This window comes from Salmo trutta, chromosome 7 (assembly GCF_901001165.1).
Source record: "Salmo trutta chromosome 7, fSalTru1.1, whole genome shotgun sequence".
NCBI lineage: Eukaryota > Metazoa > Chordata > Actinopteri > Salmoniformes > Salmonidae > Salmo > Salmo trutta.
In genome coordinates, this window is record NC_042963.1 from 19,447,780 (window position 1) to 19,460,719 (window position 12,940).

A 12,940-nucleotide genomic window follows, 5' to 3' on the forward strand; every position below is an offset into this window, starting at 1 on the left:
AATAGGTGTAATCTTTGTGCTCTTAATCTAATGAAATTGTGTTTTTGTTTTTCATCAGCATTCACGTGTTTGTGATTTTTGTGCCATAACAAGATAATCAACTCTGGCTGTTATTACTTACCCCAGTAAATTCACTCAAAGGATGTTAATTCTCCTCTGAACTCATCTGGTTTGATCTACATCATATCTTAAATCTGTTATTTTATGATCAGTAATTTTGCAATTGAACTGCAAGCGTACTAACTAATACTATTTAATCTGAACTGTTACTGGATATATATAATTATATTGATTCTTAAATATTTATTTTTTTAAATGCTGTAGGCTAGCGGTCACGTGCTGGTCCTACTAATCATTCAGGAGCCTTATTGCCACTGGGAAAAGTCATTGTTTGGCTCTAAGCACCAAGATAATAGCAACTTTCAAGCATAATAACTCCAAACATTCACTGTTTATTGTTATAAAACTAAAAACTTTGTGGGCTAGTTGATGTTGGTTAGCACCCGATGTCGCAGGAAGGCCAAAAAGATCATCAAGGACAACAACCACCGAGCCACTGTCTGTTCACCCCGCTATTATCCAGAAGGCGAGGTCAGTACAGGTGCATCAAAGCTGGGACCAAGAGACTGAAAAACAGCTTCTAGGCCATCAGACTGTTAAACATATATAGACTTGAAATCACTGGCCACTTTAATAAAATGGAACATTAGTCACTTTAATAATGTTTACATATGAGATGAGTAATGCAAGATATGTATATACTGTATTCTTTACTATTCACTGTATCTAAGTCTATGCCGCTCTGATATTGCTCGTCCATATATTTATATATTCTTAATGCCATCCTCTACTTAGATTTGTGTGTGTTGGGTATATGTTGTGCAATTGTTAGATATGACTTGTTACTGCACTGTCAGAGCTAGAAACACAATAATTTCGCTACACCCGCAATAACATCTGCTAAAACACTTGTATGTGACCAATACCATTTGATTTGATTTGATTCAACATTTGCCAATCAATGAGTTCTGAAACTAGTGCGGAATATCACGAGGAGATGGCTCTGGGCTACCTACTGTAGGAAAGAGAGTATGACAAGTTACAAGATGTAGCGGCCTTTCAGGTAAGAAACACGTTGCAGTTTTTTTATTAGGTTGTACTGTTTTTACTTTTGATGACATCAGGGATTTTCAGGACCTTTTCTTGTTATTTGTTCTACAGGGCGTAGAACCGCTGTTTTCACATAGATAATGGCATTGGTGCTGGAGATGATGAATAGTACGTTGAAAAGTGGTGGAATTCCAATTTAAGTTGAAATGTTTTTTCCCCCCCTCACAAATAAAAGGCTGTCCGTAATGTCTCTTATCCGGAGGTATTGAGAATAGTGGAAGTAAAGAGTAAGGTTGAAGATGTGATGATTGTAGGAGCAGACACACAAGATGATGTTCCTTGTCAACAGAGGGATCCTGACATGTTAAGAAGGTGGACTTTGTAGCGTTTATTACTTTGGTTATCAACTCCACAGCGCAAACGGAGAGGAAATGTGAGAAAATAGGCATCATTGTTAGTGCGGCTGAGCGTTTGTTCAGCAGAGGCATTACAAGGAATCCTGTTGAATGCTCTGTTCTCACATGCACCTGAGCATGGTTGTGATTTGAATGTGATTGAAGAAGTGGGATGGTTGTTAGATATATATTTTTTGTATTATGTCGGGTCACCAGCCCCTCTTCCCGCAATGGGATATTTTTTGTTTCAATACCCTGTACAGTAGGTGGGCGGCAATACACCAATAGGGGTAGTCTGCCATAAAAATGTAAAGAAGAAGATCAAAGCACTGCAGCCGGAAGTTCGAATCGCTTTGTTCCGGTCGGGTTCACACACCGCAGCCACAGGTCTTTGCTATTTGTTGACAGTAGCATAGCTAACCAGTCTGAACGGCTATGTCAAGATTTTTTGACTTGGCTAGCTGAAGCATTGCTGTGAAAATGAGTTCTCCAGGGAATCGACACGGGACAAAAAGACCTGGCTCTCCAAGTGAAGTAGGTTAACTGTATAGCTAGCTGAAGTTATTGAACGCGACTACCTTGCGGTTCAGGTAGCTAGCAAGGCCCGTCTGGTTGGCTTCAGCAAAAAGAAGCATGCAGCCAGTTTGCGTCCTCATAACTAACCCAACAAAGCCATAACTACAGAGTAAACCCAGTTATAAAAATCGTTGGTAAAACAGCTAGCTAACTTAGTTCATTAATTGTAAACAACCCCTAGTATAGATAGGCACGTTACTGTACGTTAGTCAACAAATATATATATATATTTTTAAATAGTTTTTAACTAACTTAGTCACCATGTTAGGTGGCCAGATTGACAGGTCATTATGCTTGCCAGCCAGGCAATAATTAGAAATGTATTTTTTGATAAACGAATCAACTCAATGCTGTTACTACTAAGCCTATGATGTAACTAGCTAACGTTAGATTAAGATGTGATTTAGCTAATTTGGCAGTTTGATCTTTGAGGCTAAGGTGCAATAGACAGACTATATTCTGGGATCCCATTCGCTGTGTACTGTAGCCAATTCAGTGTTGGTTTCTTGCAGGATGGACCTACACCATGGGAAGCTGCAGATCTGGGGGACAATCAGAGAAAGCAGAAATTTTTGCGGTTGATGGGTGCAGGGAAGGTTTGGTCATGTTCTATGTAGGCTAGTACAAGGTTTCCCACCCCGCTCCTCTGGACCACTAGGCGTTCACATTTGTTGTAGCCCTTACACTGACACACCTGGCTCAATGTAAACGAATCACCCAGCCCTTGACTAGTTGAATCAAGTGTGCCAGTTTAGGGCGAAACAAATATGTTAAACATCTGGTGCTGGACAAATGTTTTTCTTTTGACTGTTGCCTCCATTCCAGTATTAGATTGAGCCACCATTGTATTGTAGGCTACACCTTATCCATACAGCTTTGTCAAAGGAGAAACAGAACTGTGATATTCCAGAATCCAACGTTTACTGTGTTTTGTTTCTGCAGAAGGAGCACACTGGACGCCTAGTCATTGGAGATCACAAGTCAACGTCCCATGTCCGCAGTGGTGAGGAACCCTCTTTGAATGATATTAGGGTTGTCACTATTCTACACTCCGTTCGATCATCCTTTACTTAGGGATGTATCCATTTAATGTAATCTTATCCCATACCAATACAGTACTATTTCTGACCGAATAGCACTGTATTGGGTATGATTGGTGTTTCACTAGCTTGTCCTCTGCAGGGGCGGAGGACAGGAGGATGAACTCTGAGCTGGAGCTGCAGTACCAGCAGGGGCTGGACGGGAAGCTGTCGGGCAGAAACAGGAGACACGTCGGCCTGGGCTTCAGTGAGGTGTGAGATCATGGAGCGAGGGGTTGAACATCGACACAGAGCGTGCATGCCCCTTCTCAACCATCAACAGGAGCTTATGCCAGAACTGGGCCTAGCAAAGACAGCCGACAAATTGTTACATTCTGATGCATAGAGGCTCTGACATCAACCTATCTAGGGTTATATTATCTATGGTGTTGCATGGCTGAAGCGCAAGGTACTAAGCAACGCTTGTTTTCCTTTTCTGTTGCAAAACGTTTTTCCTAATGAACACAACCCTGGCCTGTTACAGCTAGGTGAGGCTAGAGTGACATGATTAGACTGTGATGTAATACTGATTGATGGATGATCTACATTTTGAGATCTTAGGGGCAGTGCTTCTTATTGGACCTGTATATTTTCAATTGCATGTAAGATTAATGACAGCAGATTAAGTTCCTCGACATCAAAATGTGTTGCTCTGTCTGTAAGACTGTTTGTGATTGGCTCAAGTCAGAGGCATGATTGCTACAGTCAATGGCATGTACACACCTGCGTGTTGCCCCAGTCTTCAGATATTAATTGTGTCTCTTCTGTTGTTCCCCCCCCCCCAGCCTGACCCAGCCCCACCTTCCCCACCTGCAGAGAGCCAAAGCAAAGCAGAGCAACCAGCCAGTCCCAAAGCCACAGACAGCCCTTTGGAAAACCAGGAGTTACCGGAGAAATCCCCCTCACAGAGGCCAAACGGCAGGAGGACAGAGCCCAGTGTAGAAGACAAGAGGGTAGAAGACAAGAAACACAAAATGGCCTTTGTGAAGTCATCCAAAGAATGGGCGAAAAACTAAATCACTTTATCTAATGTCAAACCACAGATTTGTAAATGCGTTCTTTTGTCTCTGAAGTACTAGATACTTGGTTACTTTGTGGTTTAAGAATGTATAGTTTTTTTAATGTTTCGATGCTGAGCAGCAGAGTAGTGTACTACTACTGTAGGAGGTGACGTAATCGTCGATTGAGACAGATTCTTCCCTTGTCAATTTTTAGGAATTCCTAACCGGAAGAGGGACTGGTCTGACGTGTTTTTAATGGATCTGAGATGAAGCAAAGGCTTTAGTTAAGTTGTATTGAATGAAACGGGGTTGAACCCATTGGCTCGATAGCTCTTTTACAGTCCTGTTCAATGTCTCACCATCAGTAATAAAAGGTTCTTAATGACAAACTGAAGCACCACAGTTCTCTCAGGTTCTGAATTCTGATGAGGAAATAGTTCAACTATACTGAACAAAAATATAAACGCGGCATGTAAAGTGTTGGTCCCATGTTTCATGCGGTGAAAAAGATTCCAGAAATGTTCCATATGCACAAAAAACGTATTTCTGAGCATTTCTCCTTTGCCAAAACAATCCATCTACCTGACAGGTGTGGCATATGAAGAAACGGATTAAACATGATCATTGCACATTGTGCTGGGGACAATAAAAGGCCACTAAAATGTGCAGTTACAATTGGCATGCTGACTGCAGGAATGTCCACCAGGGCTGTTGCCAGAAAATGTAATGTTCATTTCGCTACCATATGTCTCAAGTCGTTTTAAAGAATTTGGCAGTACGTCCAACTGGCCTCTCAACCACGTGTAACCACGCCAGCCCAAGACCTCCGGCTTCTTCACCTGCGGGATCGTCTGATAGCTGATGAAACTGAGTATTTCTGTCTGTAATAATGCCCTTTTGTGGGGTAAAACTAATTCTGATAGGCCCAGTCATGAGATCCATAGATTAGGACCTAATGAATTTATTTAAATTGACTGATTTCCTTATATGAACTGTAACTCAGTAAAATTGTTGCATTTCTATTTTTGGTGAGTTCATTTGACATTCATGACACATTGAAAGTATAAGAGTGTAACGTAAATAGTGAGAAAGACAAGACACCATGTTTTGTTAAAACCTTTATTTCAATAAAACACCAGTATGATTTCTTTCCTTTTTAAATTAGACAATACAGTTGATTGGCCAAAGCATTAGGTGGCATTGCTGAGCTACAAAAAGTAACATTTGGTGCAAGATTCTTTCATTACTCAAAATAAATACATTTCCCTATCTGCGACCTTAGAAAACATTGCTTTGAACTGAATTTTTGTTGAAAATATAGACCACACTGCAAAAAAACAGCTAATTATTCTCTATTGCAAAAACTAGTAGGTGTTAATTACACACAACACGCATTAAAAGTGCAAAAGCATGTAAAAACAACTCCAATTCAACCTTAACATTAGGTACACGCAGTGTGGTTTCAAATGCTCGAGTTTCAAATAACTATTTTTGGTTCTTTAAAAAGCATCTTGTTTTAGCTCTAATAAAAAGCCTAGTACAAAATCACTTTGCTTTTGTCAGTGAACTCCACAAACAATTTTCATCCACACGGAGGTCCTGTTGGCGCCTTGGCGTCTGAGTCAACAGTCAGTCAGAGCTCAGCTGAGCTTTGGCTGAAATGGGGAAAGGGGGGGAGGAAAAACACTCATGACATTGAAAATACAGACTTTGTGAAAGACTCTGATGTCTTCAGTCTATAGTTAAACCATCTTTCTAAAACAGCCCAAGTATTATCCAAACGTGTATGTGTGGAAACAATGAGGCACAACCTTTCCACATTCAAAACACATGAGCCAAGAACATTTGGACGTGAAAAAGTCACCACACTTCAGAAAAGCAACCACCAAAACACCCAATCTAGTGAGAGCGGAAATGACACCTAAAGACTACAGATATGCCACCACAAACATCACATAGCCATCTTAAGGCCACGACACTCAGAGGAGATGCGGTGTACCTTCACTAGATCTGTTCATCTCCCCAGCATCTCGCTCTCTGCACAACCAGGGACAATGAGAGAGGGTCCGGTTACTGTGCTGTATGGTGAAGTTGCCCCTAGACACTGATCTTTGGTCAGTTTAGCATATTCCCCACTAGTGTGTTAAGGTTATGATTGGTGGAGGGAAAGCTGATCCTAGATCTGTACCTAAGGAAACTTCACCCCGGAGTGTGCTGTACCCTTCACAGACTATGTGCGCACTTGCACACTCAAGTGTCATAGAATTGATGTAAGCATTGGCTGGAGGGAGTTTCCACCATTGATAAATCCATACGAGAAAGTGTGCAAGTGCACAAGGGAGAATCAGGATGCAGGCTCTGCCAACACACATAATAGTAAGTCTAAATACTTTACTGTGAACTAGTTTGGCTTCTCTGAAGGGAGCCTATATATCAACAGCACAGTGATAGCCTCGGTTTCCTGCTAGATATTTAGTGCCTTCAGAAAGTATTCATACCCCTTGACATATTCCACATTCTGTTGTGTTACAGCCTGAAATCAAAATGGACTTTAAAAAAATCTACACACAATACCTCCTAATGATAAAGTGAAAATATGTTTAGGAATTTCTGCACATTTATTCAAAATTAAGTACAGAAATCTAATTTGCATAAATATTCACACACCCGAGTCAATACTTTGTAGAAGTACCTTTGGCAGCGATTACAGCTGTAAGTCTTTCTGGGTAAGTCTAAGAGCTTTTTCCACACCTGGATCGTGCAACATTTGTGCAACAAAAAGCCAATTGCTTTGCCACATTTTTTGCAGTATTACTTTAGTGCCTTGCTACAAACATGATGCATGTTATAGAATATTTGTTATTCTTTACAGGCTTCCTTTTCACTCTGTCAATTATGTTAGTATTGGGAGTAACTACAATGTTGTTTATCCATCCTCAGTTTTCTCCTATTACAGCCATTAAAAGTCACTATTGGCCTCATGGTGAAATCCCTGAGCGGTTTCCTTCCTCCCCAGCAACTGAGTTAGGAAGGACGCCTGTCTCTTTGTAGTGACTGGGTGTATTGCTACACCATCCAAAATGTAATTAAAATCTTCACCATGCTCAAAGGGATATTCAGTGTCAGCTTTTATTTTTATTTTCTACCAATAGGTGCCCTACTTTGCGAAGGTTGAATCTGTGTTTGAAATTCACTGCTCGACTGAGGGACCTTACATATAATTCTATGTGTGGGGTACAGAGATGAGGTAGTCATTCAAAAATCATGTTAAACACAATAATTGCACACAGAGTGAGTCCATGCAACTTATGTGACTTGTTAAGCACATTTTTACTCCTGAACTTATTTAGACTTGCCATAACAAAGCGGTTGAATACTTATTGACTCAAGACATTTCAGCTTTTCATTTGTAACTCATTTGTAAACATTTCTAAAAACATAATTCCACTTTCACATTACAAGGTATTGTGTGTAGGCCAGTGACATTTTTGTTGTTGTTCAGGCTGTAACACAACAGAATGTGGAAAAAGTCAAGGGCTGTGAACACTTTCTGAAGGCACTGCATAGGAATATTAAAGGATTCTCTGTTCACGCCAATTTAGAATTGGGAGTGTTTTTTTTATGAAGGAATTAATGGTTATGATGGGATTAAAGATACTGTAGGCAGTTCAGTGGGAAAAGGGTTTGTGTGTGTGTGTGTGTGTGTGTGTGTGCGCGCACGCGCTGTATACATAGAGTCACCTATGAGTGTGTGAACTGGGCGGTATGCACATTTGCGGTGTGCGTGTTGAAAGCATGTGCATGTATGAGCTGACCTGTGAACTGCTTGCTTTTAACGGAGGCTTCGGAGGCCAAGGCGTGGGACACAGTCATGATCCTCTCCTGCTGCTGCATGGCTATGTCCAAATCAGTGAAGTTCAGTGGGACAGACACGCCAGACGACGGGTGTATGTTCTGGAAACTGACACACAAGGTGGGAAGGGAATACACACCAGGGAAAAGAGAGACCGAAAACAAAGAAAAACATTGAGGGGACAAAAGGAAACCAGCGTCCCAAATGGCACCCTATTCCCGATATAGTGCACTGCTTTAGACCAAGGCTCGTCGGGAATAGAGTGTAGGGAAAAGGATGCCATTTAGGACACGGGTGATTATTGCGTTAGCTTTTTTTTGTAATGGGTTCTAAAGCTACTACAGGTTCAAGTCAAAACCCGTTTTTTCAGACCCCATGTTTTAATTCGTACATTTTTATCAAATCAGCCACAGCTCACCCAACACAGGATCCAGGGACCCATGAGATGGGACATTATGATGCTTGCGATACCATTAATGTTTTCCTTTCTAGGTAACACTTTCTTCGGATAGTCCATCTGTAGATGCTCTACAAACTATCTATCTACAGACGATCAGTAACATGCCATCTGCATGTTGTAATGATGAAACACAGTGGAGATGCTACTGAAGGACTAAAGGCATTCGGTTCAAATGCTGCTGATGGTCTACAGATTGCTGAACATCCATAGATGGACTATAAACTACCTTGTTGAAAATGATGTGATATACTGTTGCTACTGATGCTACTGAAAGGCCCAAGACATGCTGTTGAAATTATGCTTATAATCTGTAGAGCAGGGTTCCCCAGCTGGCGGCCCGGCCCGAGACAAAAAAGACTGTAAAAAAACCCAACAAAAAACAGCAAATCAGCGCCAAGTCATTTTAATTTTGGAAATCTGTTCCAAACTATTTCCACGCATAATAGAGAGATATGTGATTGTATAGAAATGTAAGCAAGTTTCGAAATTATCCTGTATCTGTTTGGGCTTCTTGCAGTCAATTTGCGGTCTACAAATGATTTGGAATTATGTTCCGGCCCCCTGACCATACGCGCAAGAAAAAAACTGGCCCGTGGCCGAAACTAGTTGATGATCCCTGCTGTAGAGCATTTACAGATGGACTATCCAAATAAAAGTGTTACCCTTTTCTCAATAAGGAGAATTGATAGAAAACAAATGTATTATTATCGTCATCATCCTCATTGTATCAACGTGAACTGAATGGCTGAAACTAAGTCAGTAGTACTTGGATTTGGCCAGGATGTTTTTGATGCGTTCTGCTCTGCGTTGACGATCCTCCATCTCCTCCAGACTCAGAGGCTCCTCGGGGTCTGACTCCACATAGCGCTCTGGGATACACACCTTTTGGGGCTTGGAAAGCTACATAGACCAAATCATAGTGAAGATGTCCAGTCAACCAACCAATCCGTACTCAGGCTTAGAACAATATACACCAATCATCTGTTTAGGTGGTCACACTGTTGGGGTTCGATAAATGTATACTTTGCGGTTCTGTGTAGTTACGAGGCTCCATAAAGGCAAGGTTATGTGATTGTAGTTGAAAGCATCAGTTCATTGTATGTGGTGAATGGGAAGTAGTATGAGTGCAGCAGACTACAGTCTTTCCTCTAATTCAAAACCATATACGACTGCATAATATTAAAGGGGAAGTTCATTATTTTATAATACAAAAACAAACAAGCATGCATTGCATTTTCTCCAGGCCCATAGACTACTTTCAGAAACCACCTAACATTAAGTTTTAAAATACTGAACTTTCTCTTTAACCACTTGTGTACAGATGTAATATTCAACCAATAATGGAGAGTATTGATAGGAGAATATTCGGCGCCAGATCCTGATTGGCCATCGGTGAACGTACCTCACGACTGATATCCAGGTCGTAGTCGAGGGGCTCCATGTCCGTCTCCCTCATGGGCGTGGCCATCATGGGCATGGCCATCACCGAGAGCCACTCATCTGATTTGATCCTCTTTTCCTTCAGCTCGCTCCGCCCCTCGTCGCTCTGGCCCTCGGCAACCTGTCGCTCTTCCACCTGAGCTTTCTGCTCCAGCTGCAAATCAAAGTCCTCCTGCTCTTGCCTCCACTAAGGGGAGACAGACACAACAGTTACTTTATCTGGCCACTGGGGGAAACCAACCGTTATTTATCTGACCACTAGTGGAGGGACAAACAATTACTTTATCTGACCACTGGGGGGGACAAATAACAGTTAATTTATCTGACCACTGGGGGGGGACAAACAACAGTTACTTTATCTGACCACGGGGGGACGGGGACACAAACAACAGTTACTTTATCTGACCACTGGGGGGGGGGACACAAACAACAGTTACTTTATCTGACCACTGGGGGGGGACACAAACAACAGTTACTTTATCTGACCACTGGGGGGGGGGACACAAACAACAGTTACTTTATCTGACCACAGTGGGGGGACAAACAACAGTTACTTTATCTGACCACTGGGGGGGGGGACACAAACAACAGTTACTTTATCTGACCACTGGGGGGGGGGACACAAACAACAGTTACTTTATCTGACCACAGTGGGGGGACAAACAACAGTTACTTTATCTGACCACTGGGGGGGCCAAACAACAGTTACTTTATCTGACCACTGGGGGGGACAAACAACAGTTACTTTATCTGACCACTGGGGGGGACAAACAACAGTTACTTTATCTGACCACGGGGGGGACAAACAACAGTTACTTTATCTGACCACTGGGGGGGACAAACAACAGTTACTTTATCTGACCACTGGGGGGGACAAACAACAGTTACTTTATCTGACCACTGGGGGGGGACACAAACAACAGTTACTTTATCTGACCACTGGGGGGGGCAAACAACAGTTACTTTATCTGACCACTGGGGGGGACAAACAACAGTTACTTTATCTGACCACTGGGGGGGACAAACAACAGTTACTTTATCTGACCACTGGGGGGACACACAAACAACAGTTACTTTATCTGACCACTGGGGGGGACAAACAGTTACTTTATCTGACCACTGGGGGGGACAAACAACAGTTACTTTATCTGACCACTGGGGGGGACAAACAGTTACTTTATCTGACCACTGGGGAGAAACAACAGTTACTTTATCTGACCACTGGGGAGAAACAACAGTTACTTTATCTGACCACTGGGGAGAAACAGTTACTTTATCTGACCACTGTGGGGGACCAACAAGTTACTTTATCTGACCACTGTAGGGGACCAACAAGTTACTTTATCTGACCACTGGGGATAAACAGTTACTTTATCTGACCACTGGGGGGGACAAACAACAGTCACTGTCTGACCACTGGGGGGGGGGGGGGGGGGGGACAAACAACAGTTACTTCATCTGGTTGATTTTCAGAGGCAAAATAAAAAGTAAGTATTTTTTACTTATTATTTCACACTAAGAGACAACACAACACCAACACAGATTGGACCACCCTCTGTGGAACCCAGAGAAAAAACGTAATGTAATGTATATTGTATCTGATTTCACAGCACAAATCCTAGTCCCATGAGGATGGACAGCTTCTGTGTTGCGGGTACAAATGAAGTCTTGAGGAGTGAGGACCATGCATCCGAAATCTTGTCTGTCTTGGCTTCTGCACTGTCACCACAGGAAGTCCCTACGGCGTCTCCATTCCACCACCAGCAACTTCATTGCATTTAATTGTTTTCAGGATTACCAGAAAGAGGATTTAATTATTAGATTAATGACAGCAACATAAAGAACCAACCACCAAAAGGATGCTGATTAACCTGTTACCACACACTCACACACAGACACACATTTGCTTTTCCAAACACATACATAAACGCATTTGTATTGTCAGTAAATATCTGTTTGTACTGTATGAGTGTATTTATGTGTGTGTCCTAGCTCTCAAACCCATGCATGCATCATTACCACTCCAGTGGTGTAAGCCTCCCATGATGTGAGGAGAAAGTGCATCACATGCGTTATTGTGCTCACTGGACAGAGGAAAACCACACCCCCGCAGGGAAAATACATGCATACATATTCATTAAACCCCCGCCAAAATGGAAACACACACAGCCAGAGGTAATTATTATTTTTTTTTTAAGCAAAATTATTTTATTCTCGAGCGCAAATCTCTACATCGGAAAAGAACAGGCATGAAGGAGCTGTGCGTTGCCTCTCAGTTTAATGTAGCATTCTCTAGTGTCTCTAGTGACTTCCTTTCTCTGTGCAATTTTTGTTCATCCTCGTTGCTAAAAATAAATCATTTGGGATGGGTAAAAGCAACATGGTGGAATATACACCTGCCTTGACGGTAAGCTTGCGGCAGCCATTTTACTTTTCCCCCTCTCCTGTCCTTTCATTTGCAGTGAAGCAGAACAAATAGGCTAATACTCTTTCACTATGACCTTGAGCGTAGAAGTAGGCCGTTGTAGCGATCAACCACGGTTAAGTACAAAAGTCTTTGTTGTAGTAAAAAAAAAAGAAGAAAAATGTGATAATGTTGATGTAGCAGAAACTAAAAAACTAAATGCTGTGAATAAGTGACTGTTTAGTGTGTCATGGTGGAATAAAATAATTCAAATGACCAAAAAGAGGGAGCCTAAAACCTCTGGCTATTACGGTGAAGCGTTACAAAATGAAACTTAGTAACCAGCGGGAGTTGAACTACGTATTACCAAATGTTAGTAGGAGCTTGGGAACACAAGGGATGATGGCAAATGTAGTAAGGAGCTTGAGGGTATTGATGATCGCACAGCAATCTGGTTAAGATTGTGTGTTAGGTAATATATTAGATGGTTAATTAGTCTTGGTAAGGTTGACTCTCCTAGGTTGGCACGCACAAGAAACCTCAAACAGACGTAAGACAACTATCTGAAAGCTCATTTCAAATGGGATTCTGTGGTAGCCATAGCATGCCATAAGACAAACAG

General features: G+C 41.9%; 2 protein-coding genes across 16 annotated transcripts in view; one reads left to right on the forward strand and one right to left on the reverse strand.

Annotated features, from left to right (window-relative positions):
- The first annotated feature begins 1,844 nt into the window (after nt 1-1,844).
- Nucleotides 1,845-4,561, forward strand: LOC115197077 (small acidic protein). Its single transcript, XM_029758258.1, has 5 exons — nt 1,845-2,039; nt 2,594-2,677; nt 3,024-3,084; nt 3,264-3,373; nt 3,946-4,561. The coding sequence occupies exons 1-5, from the start codon at nt 1,986-1,988 to the stop codon at nt 4,174-4,176; spliced, it is 540 nt and encodes a 179-aa protein (XP_029614118.1). The 5' UTR covers nt 1,845-1,985; the 3' UTR covers nt 4,177-4,561.
- A 705-nt stretch (nt 4,562-5,266) lies between these two features.
- Nucleotides 5,267-12,940, reverse strand: part of LOC115197057 (pleckstrin homology domain-containing family A member 7) — a 172,519-nt gene continuing 164,845 nt past the window's right edge. For 13 of the 15 annotated variants that reach the window (XM_029758212.1, XM_029758211.1, XM_029758209.1 and 10 more), the window contains 4 exons: nt 9,877-10,101; nt 9,241-9,374; nt 7,977-8,122; nt 5,267-5,816 (listed from right to left, as the gene is read on the reverse strand). In XM_029758212.1, the coding sequence (XP_029614072.1) occupies nt 5,791-5,816; nt 7,977-8,122; nt 9,241-9,374; nt 9,877-10,101 (531 nt within the window). In that variant the 3' untranslated portion in view covers nt 5,267-5,790. Of the gene's footprint in view, nt 5,817-6,160; nt 6,199-7,976; nt 8,123-9,240; nt 9,375-9,876; nt 10,102-12,940 lie in introns of all 15 variants that reach the window. The other 2 variants (XM_029758210.1, XM_029758223.1) reach the window with 2 other exon arrangements.